The 26509-nt window shown below is 42.6% G+C and overlaps 1 protein-coding gene across 1 annotated transcript; it reads right to left on the bottom strand.

Annotated features, from left to right (window-relative positions):
- LOC311129796 (glycerol-3-phosphate dehydrogenase, mitochondrial-like) lies at positions 1-25784 on the bottom strand (the record flags this gene model as incomplete). Its single annotated transcript, XM_084162249.1, has 16 exons — positions 1-162; positions 2037-2135; positions 4849-4927; positions 5229-5341; positions 6379-6537; positions 7167-7298; positions 8216-8391; positions 9019-9153; positions 12586-12779; positions 13757-13901; positions 15018-15182; positions 20602-20765; positions 21559-21656; positions 22804-22928; positions 24468-24639; positions 25683-25784. The coding sequence occupies 16 exons, from the start codon at positions 25782-25784 to the stop codon at positions 1-3; spliced, it is 2220 nt and encodes a 739-aa protein (XP_084018375.1).
- Between the last annotated feature and the right edge of the window lie 725 nt (positions 25785-26509).

Raw genomic sequence — 26509 nt, 5'->3', positions numbered from 1 at the left:
TCACACTCCTCCCCCGCTACGGTCCACCGACACGGGCTCCCTCTGGTCGACGGGGTCCCTCTGCTCCAGGGGCTCTGTCTGGTCCAGGCTCTGTTCAGCCGTCTTCATCAGCATGGCCAGACGGTTGGCCGACACCTGGCCCTTCTTCACAGCACTCATCAGCTGAAGACAGGACACAGCAGCAGGACCATTTAAAAACATATAGATCCTTATAGATCTAGATCACCTAATCGCTTCTAGACCACCATCTATAAGCGATATTCTTCTATTCATGTGTTGGGATATCTGCTCCCAATACTTCTCTTGTGTCTTTTTCTATTGTCTTAAACCCTCCATTCCCATCCCATGTGATATACGCGTGTGTGTATGCATGCGTACGTAAGAGAGTCAGAAGAGAGAGAGAGAGAGAGAGAGAGAGAGAGAGAGAGAGAGAGAGAGAGAGAGAGAGAGAGAGAGAGAGAGAGAGAGAGAGAGAGAGAGAGAGAGAGAAAGACAGAGAAAGACAGAGAAAGACAGAGAAAGAGAGAAAGACATGCTAGAACATGTGTTCAGCTCACCGGCCATCCTGGTTGTAAGTCAGCTCATGCCTTATGTGAGGAAGACCATGCCTACCCATAATACCACCATAACCAGAAGCTCCAGCTTCAGCCACTGGACTCCACTCCAACACCCCCAGAAAAGCAGGAAATAAATGGTTCTTCCACTCAAAAAGTACACTAATGAAGATTAAACCAGGTTTTTGGAGCCACTAAATCGTACAAATAATTTGGTCCAGGGGCTGTATGTATGAAATGTCTCAGAGTAGGGGTGCTGATCTAAGATCAGGTTCCCCCGTCCATTTGATCTTATTCTTTGTGAAACTGATCCTTAAATCAGCACTTTGAGATGCTTTATGAATGCGGGCCCAAGTCTAAGAGTACTGAGTCGATAGGTAGGCTGTCTCCTTCTGAAGAGTAAAAAAAAAATATTTGATTCCATGCACACAGCATAATCCTAACTAAATTAACACCCAAAAGACATTGATGAGGTTCATCCTTAATATAACAGCTAAACGTAAAGATTTCCATTCTTTCTCCTAATTAGTTGGATTTCAGCAGAGTGCATATATATGCTCTTAGGATGCAACAAAATGTTCACACATCTGACACATGAAACAAAGGGCTCAGACAGGTCATTCCACCTCAACCTCAAATGAAATCTTCCTTAAACATCGAGCGAAGTCAATGTAATATATGGAGAACATGCAAATGCTTCCCCTCTTTGATTTGAGACAACCCCATTTTCTAAGAGCATTACAGACATTGGCCTGTATTCATTAAGCGTCCAAGAGTAGGAGTGCTGATCTAGGATCAGTTTAGCCTTTAAATCATAATGAATAAGATGACATGGACAGCGGGAAGTTGGTCCTAGACTAGCACTCCTATTCTGACCATTGTTTCTAAGAGCAGGGTGATCAGTGGTGGTAAGTAACCCTAGTGGCAGAGGAAGACTGACCATGTTTAGGAATGGCAGAGGAGCCGGATCCCCATAACCAGGCCTTCACAGCACGTCTCCTATCTCTTGAGGGACAATTACCATTCCCTTTGCCTTGATCTTGTTTGTTTAACTTGACACAGTGAAGAAAGGGCTGACATTGACCAGAATCCCCTGCATTAATGTGTCTCATGTTCTGCATTCATCATTGTCACCGAGCAGGAGAAGCCTGGCAGTGTCAAGAGGAGAGGAGGGAGGGAGGGAGGGAGGGAGGGAGGGAGGGAGGGAGGGAGGGAGGGAGGGAGGGAGCACGTCCATGTGTGTGCGCGTGTGCACATGTGCTTCGCACTCTCTCTAACAGACACGCATGCATGCACTTGCACATGTAAGCATGCACACACATCTATTCACACTATTAACTATCATACACTAGAAAACCTAAAAAGATAGTTTTTTAGAGAGTGGAAGAAAATGTAAGACACACAAAAAAAATGATTGAGGTGGGATTTTAAATATTTTTTACACAAAAATGATTATAATCGGACAAAATTAATATACTGTACCTGCAAGAATTCATTAAATTCCACTTGTCCATTTTTATTGAGGTCAACTTCATTCAGAATTTCATGGAGGGTGTCTGCATCTATATAGACATTGATACTCTGAAACAAAGGAAACATAGTTAAGAACAGACATCAGTAAACTGGTGCAGGTACTGAGTCCGCATCTCAAACACCAGAACTATGAACCACATGGCACCCTATTCCCTGTATAGTGCACTATTTCTGACCAGGGCCCATGGGGTCTCATCAAGTCACTTCAGCTACAGTAGTATCCAGAGCGACACGTATCCAGTATATTCATATCATTTCTGAGATGAGGCATCTTATGAATATGTCACCCCAGTATTTGCTCCCTAGCAATGAAACACATTTAATTTAGATTGTGTTGACAGAAACTCCCACACATCCCCCACAGCTAACCCACAGCTCAATTAGTAGAGAGAGAGAGTGGTCTCTTGCAGAGGCCTGTCGCCAGATGAATCTTTGTGTACAGCTAATCCATACTCTTTCAATGGAATGGATGTGAAAAGGTTGGGATTAATGACAGGGCGCACATTATATACTCCCTATAGTTATACCCCAGTGGGTTTCAATCCAAACACTACTTGAATGTTTTCCACTACACGTCATTCTAACAGCAGGAGCTACTACTACTACTACTACTACTACTACCACAATGGCAATCAATGATAATCAACATCTGAATATTCACTTGTGGAAACTAACTATGCATGGCAAATGCCATTTTTAACAAAATGAATGACATTTTCAACTAAATTAAATGAATTTGTTACAATTATCACCATTATATTTTATTAGTATACCATTATAACGTTTTGATTGGATCTCTAGATAAGTTTTTTTGAATCCAAAGAGTGTGATCAGGTTAAGAGCATATGAACATAACCTTATCATTACATGTTAAAAGGCCTGAATTATACTTCAAACATCATTTGACAATGCTATGTCAACTAATACTTATACAGACTTTTTCCACATTTTGTTACGTTACAGCCATATTTCAAAAATGGATTATATTGATTATTTCCTCATCAATCTACACACACAATACCCCATAATGACAAAGTAAAAAGAGGTTATAATTTTTTTGAGCAAATGTATTACAAATAAACAACTGAAATATCACATTCACATAAGTATTCGGTCCCTTTACTCAGTACTTTGTTGAAGCACCTTTGGCAGCAATTACAGCCACGAGTCTTCTTGGGTTTGACTCTACAAGCTTGGCACACCTGTATTTGGGGAGTTTCTCCCATTCTTCTCTGCAGATCCTCTCAGGCTCTGTCAGGTTGGATGGGGAACGTCGCTGCACAGCTATTTTCAGGTCTCTCCAGAGATGTTAGATCGGGTTTAAGTCCGGGCTCTAGCTGGGCCACTCAAGGACATTCAGAGACTTGTCCCGAAGCCACTCCTGCGTTGTCTTGACTGTGTGCTTAGGGTTGTTGTCCTGTTGGAAGGTGAACCATCGCCCCTGTCTGAGGTCCTGAGCGCTCTGGAGCAGGTTTTCATCAAGGATCTCTCTGTACTTTGCTCCATTCATCTTTCCCTCGATCCTGACTTAGTCTCCCTGTCCCTGCCACTGAAAAACATCCCCACAGCATGATGATGCCACCACCATGCTTCACCGTAGGGATGGTGCCAGGTTTCCTCCAGACGTGATGCTTGACATTCAGGCCAAAGAGTTCAATCTTGGTTTCATCAGACCAGAGAATCTTCTTTCTCATGGTCTGAGAGTCTTTAGGTGGCTTTTGGCAAACTCCAAGCGGGCTGTCATGTGCCTTTTACTGAGGAGTGGCTTCCGTCTGGCCACTCTACCATAAAGGCCTGATTTGTGGAGTGCTGCAGAGATGGTTGTCCTTCTGGAAGGTTCTCCCATCTCCACAGAGGAACTCTGGAGCTCTGTCAGAGTGACCATCAGCCGGGCTCTTGGTCACCTCCCTGACCAAGGCTCTTCTCCCCCGATTGCCCAGCTCTATGAATAGTCTTGGTGGTTCCAAACTTCTTCCATTTAAGAATGATGGAGGCCACTGTGTTCTTGAGGACCTTCAATGTTGCAGAAATGTTTTGGTACCCTTCCCCAGATCTGTGCCTCGACACAATCCTGTCTCGCAGCTCTACGGACAATTCCTTCAACCTCATGGCTTAGTTTTTGCTCTGACATGCACTGTCAACTGTGGGACCTTATATAGACAGGTGTGTGCCTTTCTAAATCATGTCCAATGAATTGAATTTACCACAGGTGGAGTCCAATCAAGTTGTAGAAAAATCTCAAGGATGATCAATGGAAACAGGATGCGCCTGAGCTCAATTTCGAGTCTCATTGCAAAGGGTCTGAATACTTATGTAAATAAGATATTTCCGTTTTTTTATTTTTATTAAATTAGCAAAAATGTCTAAAAACCTGTTTTCACTTCGTTGATGATGACATTTTTTTATTTAATCAATTTTAGAATGAGGCTGTAACGTAACAAAATGTGGAAAAAGTCAAGGGGACTGAATACTTTCCTCATGCACTGTAATTAGCCCAACTGCTCCGCATGCACAAGATCAGTTGGAGGGAGCGCTGTTATCGTGTGACTGAAACGGAGTGTCATGGTTACTGAACTAAAAGAGGATCATCAGAGCAATGCTGTGTTGTGGAGCACCGTGGTTATATTAAATCAGAGAAATCTGACACCCCTTCTTCAGGCCTGACAAAGGCACACAGGAGAACTCCCACTACTAATCGCACACGCACTCCAGAGGAGAGAACAAAGGGAAACGCAACATGAGACTGAGCATCATTCGTTACCTCTAATACCCGCTGAACATCCACGGTGGTGATGAATCCCTTATTTTCTTTGTCAAACTTGTGGAACCTTTTCATATACCTGTTGATAGAAGAAATGAAGTGGTGGGTGGCTGTTGGCTCTGTGCTAGACCAGCCCTCTGAGACAGACAGGGAAGGAGAGGAGAGGGGAGGAGAAGGGGACAGTAGTGTGGAGTCCTCTCCTCAGCCTGTCTGTCTTTTAAAAATATATTTAAAAGCTTTATTTAGACAGATTGGAAGTTACAAAGGGAATACAAAGGGGATAGTTGGAAGGGACGACTCCGCGCTTGAACCCCGGTCTCCGGCGGGAAGTCATATTTATGTTGAGAGCAGAGAGTTCTGCACCAACCTGTCTGTCTTACCTGTCCACCTCAGCAGGAGTGAGGGTGATCTCGGAGGTGTCTGTCAGCTGCTCTGAGCGAGCCTTGTAGCCCATCTCATAGTACAGGAACTGCTTGGCTGCAGCTAGCTCCTCCTACAGGAAGTACACATATCAGGAAGGTGAAGGCCGATTTGAAGACCAGACATTCATCACAGCAGCACTAGCACTACTGACACACGTTAGCACACATTCATCACATAGCAGACACTCAGACACTCACATACAAACAGGAGGTCTGCAATCTACCACAAATACTGTAGCTTGTAGCTTTCTAAATACCTCCTCAACCACCTGAATCATAATTACAGTAAAAACAGGGGTCAGTTATCCATAGTGGTGAATTAATACTTTCACATTCAATACCGGTTTGCTTTTAATTTGACTTGGTAAAGGTGCTCTAAGGAATGCAGACAATAATCACTCCACAACTGGGCTTACATTCAATGGTCCTACTGTAGGAGTAGAATTAGAGGAAGGGTGAGGCCCCATCTGAATTCATGAGAATCAAACAGTATCAAAGCTCTAGTTAGGTATTTCTCTATTAATAGTCCAATACAAACAAAACCTAGACTGGAATAGAAATATCAAAACAATACCTATTTAGTGGATACGCAAGCAGTGAATGGCTTTTGTTAGCTGTATATGATTACAGTGTGAATGTAGCAACAGCATAGAGCAAATCTCAGTAATTAACCTATGGTAATGACCAAAGCCAATTTATGGCTCTTAATAAAGATCAAACGTATCCAGGTTAATGTGAGGTCGATCAAATGCATGTGCAGGAATATCCGAGCGGGAAAATCAGTGACTGGATGGGAGAGAGATACTGGGAATGGTGCCAGTCAATTGGAATTTTCTTACATATTGATTGTATACTGTACAAATGGGTTAAGGAAAGATGTGTCAGTTTGAATGGAGTGGTTTTGTCTGTGAGATAGGGTTGCAAAATTCCAGTAACTTTCCCAAAATGTCTAGGTTTTCCAGAAATCCTGGTTGGAAGATTTCTTGAATCAGCAGGGAATGAGCAGGAAATCTGGAAATCCTCCAATCTGGATTTCTGGAAAACCTGAGAATTTTGGAAAAGTTACTGGAATTTTGCAACCCTACAGTGAGAGAGTGGTGCAGCTCACCCTCTTCCTCTGCTCACTCCACATCAGCTGCTTTCCCATGATGTCTACAATGCGTGGGAGGGCCTCCTCGGCCGCTTGCACGTTCAGGAAGCCCAGCCGCGTGCGCCTGGCGATCACATCGATGGCAGTGCACGCATACTCTTTGATGGCATACTGGACCTGGAAACAATATGGCCGTGCACACATACTCTTTAATGGCATACTGGACCTGGAAAAATGTCATGCTTATTCTACACATGTTCTTAATGCACCTCTGGTCATTCACCTATTCACTGTTCTGTTAGCTCTGTTGATTAGGAATTAAAGAGATCCTCCGGTACTTTTGTATACTTTTTAGCCAGTAGTTCTGAAAGTAGCACTCTCAAGGCAAAAGTGCTCCCCAAAAATCTCTCTCTCTCTCTCTCTCTCTCTCTCTCTCTCTCTGCCCTGCAAACTCATTGGATAACGCTGGGCAGGCCTCTTGCTAGCTGCCACTCAAATGCGAGGGGCTGAAGCTTATTGGCTAGAATTCGAATGCTAGAGGGCTGTCCCACGTGAGGGGAAATGTACGGAAAATAGCTTCACAGCTTCAAGAAAATATTTGCTAATTGAGGTAAGACAGTAATTCTGCTCATAGATTATGCATGTAAGAACTACTCATTGACACATCTAGCCCAAAGCGGAAGGTTTAAAAAATACTTTCTTAGTCGCCAAAGTACCGGAGCATGTCTTTAACTACAGTAACTTCCCAGGTTTCCAGAACTCCTGGTGGGGAATTTTGCAACCCTAGATATAATGTACATACAAACCTCACTCTCAATGTAGGGGAATTCAGATACGAGGCGTTTGCCGACGATAGGCCATCTCTTGCCGGTGACATGGGCCATTTTGGCGACCTCGTAGGCCCTCCCTCCGTAGGAAGAGGCCAGATGTTGGGCCACCTGGACACCACACACAGACACATTTACAATCCAGTTCAAATCCAAACAGAATGGGCCAATGGTCCCTGGGAAATCTATTGCATTTAAATAGCACCTTTTGATATGAGATCAATATGCTGTATTAACAGTCGAGTCACTCATTGGGAGATGGCTGCAGAGGAGACAGCATGCCTTGACTGTGATACATTATGTGCCAGAACTAAACAAAGAAGAAGTTATTTCAATTCAACCGGTTTGGTTACTTTTTTCACTAAAGGTCAAGCGCTGTCAAAAATATCAGCATATTGACCTTTTTAAACATTCCGGCAACATCAGGATCATAGATTATGCTTTCTTCCCTCTTCCGCGCTAACGAAGGGTTAAATCTCATTCACACTAAGTCACAGGGGGCTGCAACTCTCTCGGCTTGTCATTTGCAGGTCATTGTACAGTTCATTTGAAGTCTAACATGGCGTGCACTGTCCTGGAGATGTGACTGTGTTGTCTGGAGTACAAGAGTCTGAGTGGTTCAGTGACAGAGAGAGTGCAAGCTGCACTGTTAGCACTTCTAATCCACTGTGCTAAAAGCACTGATGTTCAATTCACTCATTGGCCAAGATGAACACATGTGGCTCGTCATTGGTTTGTCAGGGTACTGATGGCACAATTTTCATTTGACAGCAGCTTCTGGGATTGTGTGGACTAATGTACTAAAGGAGCCCTGCAATTCAGCTTTATGGGCCTGACTATTCATTAGTATCCTGCTACAAATTGATGTCATACAATTATGGCAGACCATTACCTCAATAAATCATTACAACTATCTAAAATTATTGGTAACTTTTTTTAAATTCCAGCTGGGATTTTGGGAAAACCTGGGATTTTTGGGAAAGTTAGCAGAATATTGCAACCGTATAGCTACTAGTAGTTGTGCCCACCTCCACTTCCAGGCCATAGTCCTGTACCAGGCGGATGTACATGGTAGGAGTCCAGTCTTTAGCTCCCTCTAGCATCAGGCCCACTGTCTTACTGGGGCCAGCAGAAAGGTTATGGGCCTTGACTGCAGCATCCAGGGTCTCCTCCGCCATGGAGCGATATGTTGTCCATTTCCCACCTAGACAAGGATTCAACATTTGGTGCTATTACCACACTACCTGTAATAGACTTCTGTTAATATGGTGTTATTACCACACTACCTGTAATACACTTGCGTTAATATGATGTTATTACCACACTATCTGTAATAGACTTGTGTTTATATGGTGTTATTACCACACTACCTGTAATAGACTTGTGTTAATATGGGGTTATTACCACTCTACCTGCAACAGACTTGCGTTAATATGGTGTTATTACCACACTACCTGTAATACACTTGCGTTAATATGATGTTATTACCACACTATCTGTAATAGACTTGTGTTTATATGGTGTTATTACCACACTACCTGTAATAGACTTGTGTTAATATGGGGTTATTACCACTCTACCTGCAACAGACTTGCGTTAATATGGTGTTATTACCACACTACCTGTAATAGACTTGTGTTAATATGGTGTTATTACCACACTACCTGTAATAGACTTGTGTTAATATGGTGTTATTACCACACTACCTGTAATAGACTTGTTAGTGCTGCAATTCAAGTATAGGCCTATATTATCTCACACAGATAAGTTATATGTACAGCATGATTAGCATTGATAAAATGCAGAGAAACATTTGACTGTGCAGACTAACCAGCGATGGTGACCAGTCCGCTGTCACTGATGTGGACAATATGATTCCTGCAGATTGACTGAGTGTCCTTGGAGTTGGGGTTTGTGACCAGCGGACGAATACCACTCCAGGCTGCCAAGACATCTCCTCTCCTCACTGCACAGGACAAAGAGTCCAGACAGAGTGAGACCACACACACACCTACACATGCACACACATACACGTTAGGCTACACAAAGCAGGAGAGACACACAGCTATGAGAGTGATGGACAGCTAGTGGAATCATTGCATGCTGCTACTGCAATCTAGAGGCCTCTTTCTCTATTCCACCACATCACAGCCCCAACTAAAGCCTAAATAACACCTCACTCCTCTACTGCTAGAAAATAAATGAGTTCCAACTCCTACACCACAACAGCCGCTCTCTCTTCATATCGCGGTGACATATAAATAATTAAATATTAATATGCTGTTGTGTATCGATTGAAAAAATCGCTGCCACTATAATGGACTGGTTGATATTTCTGAATAAAACAATGACAAACTCATTATCAAAGGGCATTTTTTAAACATTTATGACAGCTGAGTAGCTCTGGGGCTGAAGGCCTCACATGGGCAGTAAAAAGGGAGTAGATAGAGACAATGCACATTTGTACTGCGGTGCAAAGTGAGAGCTATGCATGACAAACAACATCTCTGTGCATCCCAAATGGCATCCTGTTCCCTATTTAGTGCACAACTTTCGACCAGGTTCCATAGGGCTCTGGTCAAAACTAGTGCACAATATAGGGGAATAGGGTGCCAGGGGAATAGGGTGCCATTTGGGATGCAACCCGCTCTGTCTCCACCTCTGGCTGTATTCAACATTGGGGACCTGCTGGCTGCATTCAAGAGTTAACCGGCTCAGTCTGATTGACTTCAACTTTGTGGGTATACAGTGGGGCTGTATGGAGTTCAACTTTCTAGTCCAGTACGGTGTCCATATTAGGACAGCCTCAGAAGTCTTGCTGAGATTGATTCATACCTAAAAATCATTCAACTCACACTGAAAACATATACATTTACCCTTCCTCAAAAAATATGGCTGTGAACAAAGGACATATTCTTCCACGCAGAAATGTGGATTGTCTGGGATGTGAAGGATACAATATGAAAAAGAGTGCCATTTTTGGATTTTGAGAGACAATATGAGTTGAACTGATGGGTCCTTTGTTGGGATGACTCATTATCAGGGAATGGAGGCCGTGTGGAAACATTCCACCATGCAGAGAGAGGGTGCGTCCCAAATGGAACCCTATTCCCTATATAGTGCACTACTTTTGACCAGAGCCCAATGGGCCCAAGTCCAAAGTAGTGCACTATATAGAGAAAAGGGTGCCATTTGGGACACAACCCGAGTCCAGTCCGTACTGCAGTATAAGAACAAAGCAGGCCCAGTGCTTCAGCTGTAGCAGGCCAGTGATGTGCTACTGGTACAGTACTGTTACAGTTAGACATGGGTTCAACACTATTTTAAATCTTTTAAACACTATTAGCAATCGCTTTAGCCTGCTTGGAGAGCCAGATGGGCGGCATTTGCAGTTTTGTGACTATTCTATTGGTTCCATTGTGCCAGGCAAGGTCAATCAAGCCCAGCTAAAAGTATTTGAAATGATTTCAAATAGTATTTGAACCCAGGTCTGGTTCCAGTAGGGATCTGGAGCTGTTTGCTGGGTGTCACTCAGAGGTTGGTGTGACTGTGAGAAGCCATGGAGACCACTTCCTTACAGGAAGGACTGGAGGAAGGACTGAGGAGACACTGCCTGTCCACTCCAGGCCACTATGTCTCTGCTGAGGTGTCACCGCTGCGTAATGTGACAAATCCCCCCTGGAACGATCCCCCTCTCCTCTTCTCCTTTCCTCTGCTGTTCGGAATTACTGGAGACTCCACGTCTGGAGCCCCAGCACGTCCACAGGCAAGGACGGAGAGATGAGACGGAGGAGAAGAGTCCGCTCCCTCATGGCCTCCCGCGCCATCACTTCACACTTGTGTTTTTTTTCTCAGGCTGTAGGGCCTTCTGCTCCGACTGTGACCACAGGACTTGGGGAGACAGGGTCTCGCCCAGACATAAGCCACATGTCAGCCTGGCCGGCTGTCCAGAGCACAGAGCACGCTGGCTGCAGCCTGGAGCCGCCCGGACGCTGGTCTGAGGCCTGAGCCGCAGAGCCACCATGACACATCGTCCTCCTCCATACGCTCCATATAGACAGAGCTACTGTACAGTACAGGTGCCACCTCTCCACTGTCTCCAGGTCTCGGTAGAAGGAAAGCTGGGCAGCTAATGAGTAGGAAATGTGCAAAAGCTTTTTGGGTTAATCTTATGCTGGATATAGATAGATGGAAAATAATGATGGAGAATGCAGTGCTTTGGGATTAGATTGGCTGGCCAGTAGAGGATGTGGATGCAGACTACAATCAAGCTAATCAATCAAATAATCTCGACAACCCCTTGTGCACTGAAAACAATTAGACCACTTCTCCAAAATCAATAGCACTGCATTCTGTTTAGATACCCACCGGTCCTTCATTTAATATAGTCTCCCTGGGTTTTGATAAACCAGTCAGTCGGCAAGGCCATCAGAGGCCCCAAATGGGAAAAACATATACAAAATACATAATAAGAGCTCCAGGAAGGTCTCATAAAAATCGCAAATCGAAAACAATATAATTTAATGTGGTATTGGTTATTTTTCACTTATTCATAACAAACCTCCCATGTGGAGGTATAGGGAGTAGAAAACAGATAATCTATTTTGTCCTAAGTGTTTAGGGAAACAACAGGCAGCAATGCATTATAGTTGAAGGAAACAAAATAACTATGGAAGAAATCAAATAGGGCTTCACAAAAGTTCCTATAAGAAATCCTCAGAGTGGTGTTGGTTGATGTCTCCTGTTTCTCGACTGCAGGTCCCATACATAATTAAAGCAGGAATTTGTATCTGTCTGCACTCTGTGGCCTCCTGATGAATGAATATCTGGTGGAAGTCCTACACTGTGCTACACTGCCATCACATTAGCCCATTTATATCAGTCAGCTGCTTGCTCTATCAGCTATTTGTAAATCTAGAGAGGGAAAAAAATACTGTGAGATTGTCGGACGTGTATTTATTATCATAAATGTCTGTTATGAATTAGGTATGATTCTAACGTCAGTATAGTGCCGTAAGTGTAAAAGTATAGTACACTGGTGATTCATGGCTTGTGAAGGAAATATGTGTTGACATTGCTACCTTATACCTTTAGCATCATGGCCTTCCCTTCCATAATCCTATGGAAGATTGACTTGAAAAACTATGATGTATAGAATATAACCATTTCACTCATATATCATATTTTTTACAGAATGATCCAGACTTCTGATATTACTGGATATTCAAGTTATTATAAAGATATAACTGGCTAATTGAGTTATTATATAGATAACGCATATGCCATTATCAAAAGTTTGTAAAGAAATGTCAATTCATTATTATAATAGAGATCTTCTACTCCTGCACTGTGAATCCCTCTGAGAAACCATAAGCAGGTCATAGCAGGTTATAGTCACCTTCGACGTCGGGGCTGAGGTAGTTGCGAACCTCCGTGAGGATGAAGTTGATGTCCTCCTCCATGGGGATGGGGTGCGGTGTGATCTCCGTGGGCGTGTCCGTGGTCCCGGCGATGGTCATCTTCTCCCAGGGCAGGAAGAAGATGACGCGTCCGTCGCTGGTGGCTGGGTCCAGGAGCCCCATGTTGTCTGGACTGAAGGTAGGGTGCAGGGGTGTGGTGGAGGGGGTGTGGTGGAGGTGGAGGGGGGGAGCAAACAAGAAGACTGCATTAACCTTTGGTCTGCTGGGGGTCGTGAGCGGGCCGACTGGGGGACACCCCATAATCAGGCTCCTGTCAACGGTCTTTCCAGGAGATTAATTCTGCTGGTTTCAATTCCAGCTATGCCGCTGCTCCCGTATAGTTCCAGCGACAGCATAGCCCTCATATTGTCCTGTTTAAAACACATGCACATGGTACTGACTCAATTTAATACAGGAAACAGGGGAGGGGTAGAGGTGTCGGGAAAGGGGGGGTCGCTTTTTCTTCCCCTGCGAACACAAATAACATGCATCAACAAGAAAACCAGCACTGAGTACACTCTTAGAAAAAAGGGTTCCAAAAGGGTTCTTCGGCTGTCCCCATAGGAGAACCCTTTTTCGTTCCAGGTAGAACCCTTTTTGGTTCCAGGTAGAACCCTTTTTGGTTCCAGGTAGAACCCTTTTGGGTTCCAGGTAGAACTCTTTTGGGTTCCATGTAGAACCCTATGTGTAAACGGCTTCTACCTGGAACCAAAAAGGGTTCTTCAAAGGGTTCTCCTATGGGGACAGCATCACAGGAAAGTCTGGTTGAGTAGGTCAAAAGCTCTCTTCAAAAATCCAAATTAATCTGGAGATAAACGGCATACAATGCCATCTGTTTGCTTGATTTAACTCATCTAAATGGCCTTTTCGACCTAACAGGGAGTGTGAATAAACACAAAGGGACATGATGCACCTGAACACAGCCCCTCAGCAGTAAGCACCTGTTCTGAACCATCCATGCAAGAGCTTCTTGTATCTTAAGAGTGCCTATGTTTTGTCCTAGCTGTCCCTGTCCCTGTGGCTCAGCCGAAGGTGCTAATGAATTGATCAGGCAGGCGCTAATGATGCAGTGGGGACGTGACAGAGACGGAAGGAGGCGTCATTTGTTACCTGTAATAGCCCGGGATGACGATGTGCACCCCTGCACTGGGCTGACAGATGTTGGGGTTCTTCTGATCATCCATTTTCCTCAGTGCGTCAGTAAAAGGTCCCGTGGCATTGATAACACATTTGGCTCTGACATCAAATTCCTGCCCTATGAAAGAAAACAGCATCAATCACCAGGGGCCATTCATCTGTACCCAGTGACAACCGGGATTATTAATTTATCAGCCAACACCCCTTCCGTAATAGAGTGGCTCGCGTGTGTCCATGGGAGACTTCAGAGGATTGTAATTAATAGGAAACAGACATACCTAATTTCCCTCTCGCCTCTTTGTGTCATAGTGCAGCCCAAGAGGCAGTGTGCGAGGGTGTGCTTTTAATGCGCACAGGGAAATGTTTGCATCCCAAATGCCATCCTATTCCCTATTTAGTGCACTACTTTTGACCAGGGCCTATAGGGCACTGATCAGAAGTAGTGCACTATATAGGGATTAGGGTACCATTTGGGATGCAATCAATGTTTGTTAGTGTGCTGCTTGATGTTGACGAGCCTTTACAATGGGGCCCATATCAAAGGTAGTGATGATACTAAATGATCTGTTTTGACAACGACTTGAATGATGGACTACCCTCCTAATTTGACTTGTGACACCGTGTCATAACGAAAGCAGAGAAAAGCAAAACTGAAAAACATAAAAATGACATATTGCACAAATGTTCAAGCATATAATTGTAACACTTGACACATTAATATTGTAGAGAGAAATAGGAGTACAATTAACTGAATTAAAGCAGAATAGTGATTCAAAGTATTCTTACTAGCACTTTCCTTGTGAGGCCTCTCTCTCACCAAAGAAAGTGAGGCTTCTTCTTATTTTTCTTCGCAAAGAAAGCACACTTCTATCTTTCAAAACATCAGGGGGCAGTCATGTGTTGAGATCCTCAAATTTTGGGTATGTTTCAGAAACTCATTCTTTCCCTTACAGCTTTATTCTTCCAAAGCCACTCCTATGCATGACATTTAAAAGGGAAGTTAGGCCATTTGGAGTACGGTAATTCCGTATTATATTGCTAGCAGATCTGAAGGAGCCCTCTACACCATAAAACGCTTATAAAATATTAAAGCCCCACATTAGATCTGCGATGACTATGTGCAAAATACCACTGATTAACAGGGCTACCTAACAGGCAGGCTCTGTGAGCTAACGCCCCATGGTGAGTGCTAGGGGGCAGGGAGGAAGCAGCGGCTTTGTAGCTGTAGTTTCACCTGTGATCACGTCCCTGCAGCGTGCTCCACAGACCCTCTCCGTGCCCATCTGAGGATCTACCCACTTCAGGAGGTGCACCACTTCAGTGTAATTGGCTATGGCAGCCCCATACCTGGCAGCAGTGAGGGCGATGGCGAGGTTCATTCGAGCATCGTTGTGTTGTCCTGCAGTGGGGGGACAGGACCAGGGGAGAGGATGTGAGTCACCCCCAGCCTGTGACTGGTGGTATGGAAGTGTGTCAGAACCGATATGTCACATCTGTCCCTGTCACTTTGCATCAGTGGGATGGCTGCGCCGGCCACACAAGGAGCACACTTAAAGCCACAGTGGCCCTTTGGCCTGTCTGTGCGCGGGGTACGCGAGCCCCCCCCCCCCCCCCCCCCATCCATCCATCCACAAGAAGAGCAGCGGGTTGGGCTCAGCAGGGAAGGTTGGTCAAAGTGTTAAACCTACCAAGTATGCAGGGCTAGGAATTGTCTTACCTGTTCTCTAATAACCCATGCCTATTTCTGTATACACACCGCATGCATGAGTGTGCCATCACTGCCTGCAAACATGAGGATACTCATTCAGTTACATGGAACATGATCACTATAATGTGTATACTTCATACACATTGTTCAGATTCAATCAATAGGCAGCTCAGTTAGGAAACACAGGGGACAAGGTCAAGTGAGGATAAAATCAACTTAAAACCAATCAATAATACTGCTCCTTTTCAAAATGGGTACAAAACGTGGGGAAATGATAATGGTAGTGAGCATTGAAAATAATACATTTGCAATGTCCCTGGTACATCACCATCAGGAGTGGGATTCTGACAGTGACTGATCTACTTGTAAAGCAGAAGATCCCTCCTCAGAATCCATTTAATGAAGAGAGGAATCTGGTATCAAGATTTATGGATTAATCCCTCTCTGGCTTGAGAATATACCCAGATCTATATTCAAGAGTCAGGAGGTCATAAGTTTTGTAATTTAAATGAAAGGGTCTAAAAGGTGACAAATGAACAAAGCCCGGTTTCATTAGGAAGGGATTCTTATGTACATCTTTGAAGATTTATCGCTGGAAAATCCTTTGGTTTAAAGTAGAGAAAAGAACAGAGATGATTAATCACTTTTAATGTTGGTGTCTTGGGTGACTTTCTTTCTATTTGTTATTGCCAGGCGAGGTTCAAGTCCTCATTGTTGGCCTTGAGGGGAAGAGAATGTTCCTACTTTGCAGGAATGTTATTTTGTGCCTTGATTTATTTGCAGTTTGAATGACCAGAGGCTAGGTAACTGGTAGGCTCTGCTGGTTAATGCTACCGCATGCTCTGAGCCATTCCACCACTAAGAAAAATTAATTAATTAATTGGAAAGAAAAAGTAAAACACGAGAAAACAACACATTTAAAGGCCACATTTTAGAATGAATTACATACAAGAGTATGCACCCTGCCATGATGTATTAGGAGGACAATATAATCCACTTCATCATCTCTGTAGGCTGAATATGACCATTAGAGTGTATGGTCGGCTAACGTCTGCTGTGCTGTGGGTGTACAGTCAGTGTGTCTGATCCTGGATGATTGCTGAGCCCCCTGCTGCCCTCTAACCTCATGATTCACAGCTCTCCACTATGAGCCTGGCTCCGCTGCCAGTCACACATTTGCAGCGCCCAGATTACAGCTACATCCATCACAATGTTAAAATAATCCGATTACAGCTCCATTTACCACAAATGTTAAATGTGATTTAATTCCAGGATTAGTCAGATAATGTAACGAAGGATTATTACTATGCCATATTTATAATAATGGGATTATAATCTGATAATCTGATAACGCTAATAATGATAATACATAATACAAATAATTGGACAATTAAAGCACAGGCCATCAATAGTGAGCATAAGGAGCTGAGTGTCATGTCTCCCTAGAGGAGAGACAGTTGAGTGGGAGCCCCAGCCCCCTCCCCGCCCCTACAGTCCCGTACCTCCTGCTCCACTATAATCCGCACCTCCTGGAGGTACAAAACTCAGTGGAGTGAGAGGAACTCCATGGTTGGACAAAATGCTGCAAAATGACAAGGAAAATAATGACAATGAATTTCAAGTCTCCCAGTCATGAGAGAGAGATGCTTGGCTGGGCTGACTTGTCCAATTAAATTGTTGCAGGTACAGCGGGGGACACAGTTATTATCCCAGACGCTTCTGCGAATGACTCCTCTGGCTAAAGGAGAAGAGGGTAATGAAGGGAGGAGAGATAAATACACACAAAGAGGCTCTATTTCCTAAAACATGCATATGAAAATGATGAAGTGTAATAATGTACATTTACATTTTAGTCATTTAGCAGACGCTCTTATCCAGAGCGACTTTACAGGGTTTTTTCATACTGCCCCCCCCGTGGGAATCGAACCCACAACCCTGGCGTTGCAAGCGCCATGCCCTACCAACTGAGCTACACGGGTCTAATAATAATAATTGTCATATATCACCTTATTACATCTATACTGTAATATTGCATAGGATATAATACTATTCACTGCCATCAAATTTGAAATGGATCCATTTCAGTTGGAATATTTTGTCATTTCGGACTAAATTGTATATTTGTCACGACTTCATGATCTAAGGCTAAGGGATGTCTACATGTTAAAACTATGTGAGCATGATGGCTTGAGGAATCCTGAGGAGATTAACTGAAGCAGTCAAAACCCAATCCCACATAAGGAAGGTCAGCTTTTAAAATGTCATTGCCATAATTGTCCCCAATTGAATAATGGAAGGGAAAAAATGGCAGCTTGAGGAAAAAACTGTTAACTGTCAAACTAGCCTAACACATACAATACAACGTAATATTTTCATCCAAGTCTTCACAGCTTTTAATTTTCAGTCTTTTACCAAAATAATCTGATATTTAGAGAAGTGCTTTTTTAAATAAATATATAAAATCATATTTTGACATAAAAAAAAAGAAAAAAAAAAGTGATATTATAAAACAGAGCTAAATTATATAGCTCCAGCATAACGCCCTCTCTCCCACTTACTTCTGCTAAATGAGTAAGGTTGACAGATCACTGCTCAGATCGCAGCCACATTCCCTTAGAAATATGTTGCCTTTTTGCAGTACATGGGAATCCACATATCCTCAAATGTTAAATGAAGTCTGACAGATAGCCTGGAGAAACCAAGTTGGGAGTTTGAGGCTACGTAGGAGACCTTGAGTAAACAGGACATGCTATGTACACCCCGGCTAACAATCAACATATGCTTTGTTTTTCTGATGCCAACACGAGGCATGGATAGCCTGGAGAAAGATGGGTCCTGGGACTGGATGGAACCAACAAGGGAATGCCTACTGGCTATTTTCTGCTTAAAACCATGTTGTTTCTCTTTTCTTTACACTCACATAGCCAGCAATTACATTGCTGTGTACGAAAAGGAGTTATTTATATGAAGGAACATAAAAGACTAAAGATTCAGGAGATAAAATAATCATTTACGTTCTATACAGGATTATAAACTGGGTGGTTTGAGCCCTGAATGCTGATTGGCTGAAAGCTGTGGTATATTCACAGGTTTGACAACACATTTATTTTTACCGTTCTAATTACGTTGGTAACCAGTTTATAATAGCAATAAGGCACCTTGGGGGTTTGTGGTATATGGCCAATATACCATGGCTAAAGGCTGTATACAGGCACTCCTCGTTAGCCGTGGTATATATAGTATATACAGTGAGGGAAAAAAGTATTTGATCCCCTGCTGATTTTGTACGTTTGCCCACTGACAAAGAAACGATCAGTCTATAATTTTAATGGTAGGTTTATTTGAACAGTGAGAGACAGAATAACAACAAAAAAATCCAGAATAACGCATGTCAAAAATGTTATAAATTGATTTGCATTTTAATGAGGGAAATAAGTATTTGACCCCCTCTCAATCAGAAAGTTTTCTGGCTCCCAGGTGTCTTTTATACAGGTAACGAGCTGAGATTAGGAGCACACTCTTAAAGGGAGTGCTCCTAATCTCAGCTTGTTACCTGTATAAAAGACACCTGTCCACAGAAGCAATCAATCAATCAGATTCCAAACTCTCCACCATGGCCAAGATCAAAGAGCTCTCCAAGGATGTCAGGGACAAGATTGTAGACCTACACAAGGCTGGAATGGGCTACAAGACCATTGCCAGGCAGCTTGGTGAGAAGGTGACAACAGTTGGTGCGATTATTCGCAAATGGAAGAAACACAAAAGAACTGTCAATCTCCCTCGGCCTGGGGCTCCATGCAAGATCTCACCTCGTGGAGTTGCAATGATCATGAGAACGGTGAGGAATCAGCCCAGAACTACACGGGAGGATCTGAAGGACTGAAATCCTGCAGCGCCCGCAAGGTCCCCCTGCTCAAGAAAGCACATATACAGGCCCGTCTGAAGTTTGCCAATGAACATCTGAATGATTCAGAGGAGAACTGGGTGAAAGTGTTGTGGTCAGATGAGACCAAAATGGAGCTCTTTGGCATCAACTCAACTCGCCGTTTCTGGAGGAGGAGGAATGCTGCCCCACCATCAAACATGGAGATGGAAACATTATGCTTTGGGGGTGTTTTTCTGCTAAGGGGACAGGACAACTTCACCGCATCAAAGGGACGATGGACAGGGCCATGTACCGTCAAATCTTGGGTGAGAACCTCCTTCCCTCAGCCAGGGCATTGAAAATGGGCCGTGGATGGGTATTCCAGCATGACAATGACCCAAAACACACGGCCAAGGCAACAAAGAAGTGTCTCAAGAAGAAGCACATTAAGGTCCTGGAGTGGCCTAGCCAGTCTCCAGACCTTAATCCCATAGAAAATCTGTGGAGGGAGCTGAAGGTTTGAGTTGCCAAAGTCAGCCTCGAAACCTTAATGACTTGGAGAAGATCTGCAAAGAGGAGTGGGACAAAATCCCTCCTGAGATGTGTGCAAACCTGGTGGCCAACTACAAGAAACGTCTGACCTCTGTGATTGCCAACAACGGTTTTGCCACCAAGTACTAAGTCATGTTTTGCAGAGGGGTCAAATACTTATTTCCCTCATTAAAATGCAAATCAATTTATAACATTTTTGACATGCATTTTTCTGGATTTTTTTGTTGTTATTCTGTCTCTCACTGTTCAAATAAACCTACCATTAAAATGATAGACTGATCATGTCTTTGTCAGTGGGCAAACGTACAAAATCAGCAGGGGATCAAATACTTTTTTTCATCACTGTAGTCCCGTGTAGCTCAGTTGGTAGAGCATGGCGCTTGCAATGCCAGGGTTGTGGGTTCGATTCCCACGGGGGACCAGTATATAAAATAAAATAAATGTATGCACTCACTAACTGTAAGTCGCTCTGGATAAGAGCGTCTGCTAAATGACTAAAATGTAAATGTATATTGCCAATATACCAAACCTCCTTGTGCTTTATTATATCATATATGTTAGCGTGACACAGATTTCACTTACAAAACAGGATTATTAGTGAAAAAAGGGACCTTAAAGGTGCAGGGTCTTTTTTTGCACTTAGGACTGATTGGACCAGTGGTTCTATATTTGGTGAAATGGTTTGCGGCTTACCATCATAGTAGACAATGGCTCCGACCAGTTTGTCTCTCTTCAACATAGGAAAGAGCTCCAGAGCCTTGGTCTTGCTGAGGATGTAGCTGCTCTTCAAGCACTGGGCTCCAGCCACCAGGTCGTACATCTTGATCCCTGCCCAGTAGTAGGGAAGCTGCCACCACCTTTCACACACAGTGGAAATGTTACAATTAAAGGGGAGTTCCACCACTTTTTCGCCTCATATTCAATATCTCCAGCACCATACCAGTGTCTACATATGTGAAAACGCTGCATTTCTACGTTCTGCAATCAAAAATATCATTAGAAAAGGTCATAAGAAAGGGCCACTTGATGATGTCATCAAGTTCAGATTATTTACTATGACTCAATTAGGTGTCATTCTGTAAGTGTATTTTTGGTTCACGCTAAATATACAATGAATAATACATTCTGAGGGTTTCTAGATTATAATAGAATTGGGAAGGTAGGTGTAAAATGTGCACTTCTGAGTGTGAAGGATATAGGGTCTGTGTTGGCATGATGACTTTAGGCAGTGCATGGCAGAGCACTGGAAGCCAATCTGGTTTTCCCACACCCTTCAGTAATGAGACACACCTGTACAATGCTTTAAATACCAGAGAAGGATCTTAAATGTCATGTGCAATTAACGCTCATGATACCAGGCATCACCAATCAAATCAAGCCCCTAAGTTCACACAAGGCTCAGAGAGCTGGGGTGATATAGTGAGATTGTGAGCAGGTACGGTGGACCATCAGCCATTTTACCCATACCCACAATGGGCCTCTCAGCCCCGGGTGATTCTCTTAAAGTTTATTGCCATTCAGGTGAACTTATCTCCATCTTCAAAACTTCATGTCTTTACCAAGGGAAAGGTTTACTGCTTCATGTGATATTTTCGGTGGTATATGTAGTGAGAAACGACCCGAGAGGTGGAGATTCGAGGTTATTCTTACTTGTATATGGGGAGCATGATGGGTAAAAGTGCAGTCAGATGAGGGGCGATATCCAGGAGGTTGGAACGCTCATGTAGTGCTTCCTTCACCATCATATACTGGAGGAGAAAATAAGATCAAAATGGATTATATCCAAATCAAATCAAGCTTTATTTATACAGCACATTTCAGACATGGAATGCAACACAATGTGCTTCACAAAATTATGAAATAAAACAATTATAATAATACAATAAAAAATTAAAAACATAACTGCAATAAAAACAAATAGTACAAGCTCAATCGTATCCACTTAGCCCTTTCTGAAGACTGGTTATATTTTTTTCGGTTATATGTTTTTCTCTCAATGCCTAATACGGTAGAACTGAGGTCACGCGAGAAAAAATACTGAACTAAACTGACTCCTATCAGTATAGCTAATATAACCATTAAGTGTGAATAAATAGCCATTTAACCCATTTATCCTAGTGGCATCCTATGAAATACAGTAAGATCAGGTTCATTGTATTTCTTTAGAACAACAGATATATAGTATACATGGGTCATGTCTTCTTAAGTGAGGGATTTAAATGGTAAAATGGTGATTCATCGTTTATTAGAAGAAACATGTAAATGTTATTGTTATCATGGAGGACCAGTGGCTGGCCCAAAGCAAATATGGAATGAATTGCCTTAATTTGCTTTCCATTTCCTCGCTGGCTTGTAGAGTAGGTGAGTAGCCTGTACTTTGCTGCACTGCTGCTGACTTTGCAGTTATGTTTCCTGCAATCACACTAATTGGCCCCTTCTCCAGCTCACCTCCAAGACCCCAGCATGTTCATACAGATAGGAAAATAAGACTTCCAAAAAAACACAGGCCTAAAATAATGAGATTCTTCAAGTGCTCTGAAATGTAACAGAAAACTGTGACATTTGAGTTTGAACCTGGGTGACTCTTCTTAACAATAAACAGACAAAAGAAGGCCCAAATGCTTTATTCCTCCCATTACTCTGATATACATTTCCTGTATTAGCCTAATTTCCGTCTTGTTAATGACAGGGGCGCTAGCTACTCCTTCCTCTCTTTCCCAGTTGTAGCAATTCTTTGAAATAACTTAGAAAATCATAGGCATTCACTCAAGGCGAGCATGTCAAGACCTTTTTTGAATGAAAAATGAATCCAGAGGGTAAATAAAACAATATGACCAGACGGACCAGGAATTAACCGGATAAGTGTCAGCTGCATAGAAAAAATGAAGCATTTACCTGTTCGTAATCTAATTTTACAATGGCTTTCTGTAGATATCGGACTCCTCCGTGAATGAGTTTGGTGCTCCGGCTGCTGGTCCCAGATGAGAAATCGTCTCGCTCCACCAGGGCAGTTTTTAGATCTGACAATGGGAAGGGAACCAAGGCAACAGATCAACAGCAAGCTGATATTTGGCTACTTATTGTCCCAAATGTTTAGAATACATCACATATTATTTTCATATGCATGTCCTTCTGCTGTAATAATGCATGATGGGATAAATATTGTGCAGGCATACATATTCCATTGGGTAAAAACTGACAAGCATTTTCATTACAACCACAAAAACTAGTCAAAATGTTTGGATAATAATTCAAGGATCAAACAAGTAAAACATTTAATAAAAAAGACTGTACAAATCACTTTACTTGATAATGTTTTTGTAATTATATTGTTATCTAAAAGGAGAGTATATTGGAGGAGAAATTGTCTGACTTCCATAAAATTCTTGAACATTGAAACTGCTCCTCACTCCCACCATTAGAGGCTTGTATGCTGTCCCTGGTGGATAGACACTGTAAATCCCAATTTTGAAAAGAAGAAATGGAAAATAAATGTGGATTAGGAAAGGGGGATACGGCGGGGGTTTCCAAAACCCCTGCTATTTCACCGTTAGACAGTCAAATCGATAAAGGAGAAAAACAGCTTAAAGAAACCTCTAACCAAGTTTCAAGTTTTAATGTCACATGCACAAGTACAGTAAAATGACTTTCTTGCAAACTTAAAACCCAACAATGCAATAATCAATAACAATGTATTACTAGAAAAAAACACACGAGAAATAAGAATAGGAAATATGAAATACACAATAAAGTAATAAGTAAGTAAGCGTACTATATACAGGACATATTTAAAAAGTCAGTTCCAATACCATATTTACATGTGCAGGGATACTGGAGCAGCATAGATAATTGATTAGGATGTAAATGGTAATCGCAAGAGGAACCCTCATCAGAGGAACAAAAGAGACATATTTCAATTTTTGGTGATTGGACTCTGGTCTCTTCTGGGGAAAATAATCCTAGCTATTCTGGAGTTCCAGCCTCTGGAGCTGGCTTCTGAAGCGCCTTACAGGCTGAGCCCCAGGGAGACGGCTTGGATGCAGCTTCTGCACAATGACTAGGAGGTTATGCAACATCAGGACAGAGAATATACAACCGATGCTGTGAGGGGGGACTGGAACAAAAGTGTGCAGCCGCTCAAAATCCTTGCAAAATGCGGATCCAAACTGCAGTTGTTGTGACAGTTGAATAAAGGGGATTCATCAGAATTTGAGAGAGAAAAATGTGTGTGACTAATCAAAATAGTTTTGCCTTAATAGTTTGTGATATCCACAATGAAGTGGTCATAGTTTACGTACAGCAATCAGCCAATTTCACTATGCTTCTTAGAGGTTATTTTACAGAGATTAGTCATACCATGAGCCCAGATTATTGTCTGCTGATGATATTCTAAAACATGATGATAGAAATTCTGGACTTGCTTCAAGACAGAAGCTGGTCAACCCTGAGGGGTGCAAAGAAATTATCCACATGCAAAAGACATGCAGGGGAAAGGACAGTTAACGCATTAGGTACAACTGGTAGACTGCAAGTGACAAAGACTGCAAAAGGCAACTTACTCCGTGTCACAGCGTCTAAGGCACAACCTGAACCCGTGGCTCCTCCCCCTACAACGAGAACATCAAACTCCTGGGTGTTGCGTAAGGCCGTTAGCTGGGCTTGCCTGGATGGGAGCTCGTCTTGGAAGGCCATGTTCACCTGTTCAATCGCCTCCACGCGCGATAGTCGGGCCTAGACCATCCACACAAACAAACCAGTCATCCATTTCATTGTCATATGACTCCAGGGGACAGTGCACATTAATAAATGTGTTTCATTATTATGCACGTCTTCACATTCTTTATGATGGATTTAGGAAAAAAGAAACCATGCATTTTCTGTGGGAAAAAACCTCAGACCCTACCAAGGAATAAAAAACTATAAATCACATGCTAATTTATAACAACCCCCCTACTACCCCACCCTATTTCAAAATATTGTCAATTTAGATTAATGACTAAATCTGCATGCTACATGCATATGTGTTAAGCTAAGATGGTAAAGTACAAAAATATATTGACATAAAAACTAATAAAAGAAAGCTAATAAAATCCACAAAAAAGTATTTATAGTAGAGTAATAGTACAGTAACTAAAGATTATAACCAGATTATCTACAACATAGCGAACAAACAGACAAAAAACTGCAGAAGAGGTCAGTCAAAGTCTCTATCAGTAAGGAGATATGAGGTAATATATATAATAATATATGCCATTTAGCAGACGCTTTTATCCAAAGCGACTTACAGTCATGCGTGCATACATTTTTGTGTATGGGTGGTCCCGGGGATCGAACCCACTACCTTGGCGTTACAAGCGCCGTGCTCTACCGGCTGAGCTACAGAGGTACCCGCCTTCTTAGCAGCATGCATGCATAATGAGTGACATTGTATATCACTGCTTAAAAGATGCTTACCAATTCATACTTTGGGATGATGACATGGAATAAAAGAGAATGACACCAACAACAAAAAAATAAGTAAAGTAGCCTATTAGTAGGGAAGGGATCAACCTTCCCAAACCATCTGCTGATAACTGGACCTAATCGTTTCTATACATAAACTTTTTAATACATAAAGAAATTGAAATTGAGATCTACAAGGACAAACATGACCAAAGTCACCAAAAAGTAACCAAAGCTTAGTTGATTTCTGCACATACAGTATTTGACCTGGCTGACATGCAGTCTTCAAGTTTCACTGAAGCATTTCAACAACATGGACGCTAGCAGCTCACCTGTTTTTTTCTGTATTCGGTCAGCTGTGTAAGGCCATAAAAGGCTACCAAGCCTCCACTTGCTAAGACAGCAGTTCCTTTGACTGTCTTTCGGATTGCCATGCCACCTGTAAGACAAAATACAATTGGAACTGAGAAAAATACACATCAATAGGCATAGCCTATCATGATACTAATATGCATTTGAAAGCAGTTAGAATTAACCTACCCCTTTTTGTTTGTTCAGTTTGCAAAAAGTTTAGGAAGTTGCTCTCAAGGGCGTTAGTGTTGTGTTGGCTAATCTAACCTGATTTACAGTGGTGGTTTGGTCTGTGACTTTTTCCTGATACCATCAATCTCAACCAGAGTAGTAACCAAAGAAGTGTTAAACAAATCAAAATATATTTTATATTTGCGATTCTTCAAAGTAGCCACCCTTTGCCTTGATGACAGCTTTGCACACTCTTGGCATTCTCTCAACCAGCTTCATGAGGTATTCACCTGGTGCCGGAGGGGATGGCTGCCGTTTTATGGACTCTTAACCAACCGTGCTATTTAGTGTGTTTTTTCGCATTGTTTGTAACTTATTTTGTACATAATGTTGCTGCTACCGTCTCTTATGACCAAAAAGAGCTTCTGGACATCAGAACAGCGATTATTGACCTTGAACTGGACGAATAATTTTGATTTGATGAGTCGGACGAGAGGGATTTGCTCCAGACACAAGACAGGGCCCTCATCCCCGTCATTCGCAGTAGAAAGAAAAGGAGATATCGCAGAAGGAGATTGGGGTGCTTGGTAAGGAGCCGGAGACGAGTGGCTAATCTGCCTTTGCCATCGATAATATT

Source organism: Coregonus lavaretus (assembly GCF_964263955.1).
Source record: "Coregonus lavaretus genome assembly, chromosome: 5".
Classification (NCBI taxonomy): Eukaryota; Metazoa; Chordata; class Actinopteri; order Salmoniformes; family Salmonidae; genus Coregonus; species Coregonus lavaretus.
This window is presented reverse-complemented; position numbering and strand designations above follow the sequence as displayed.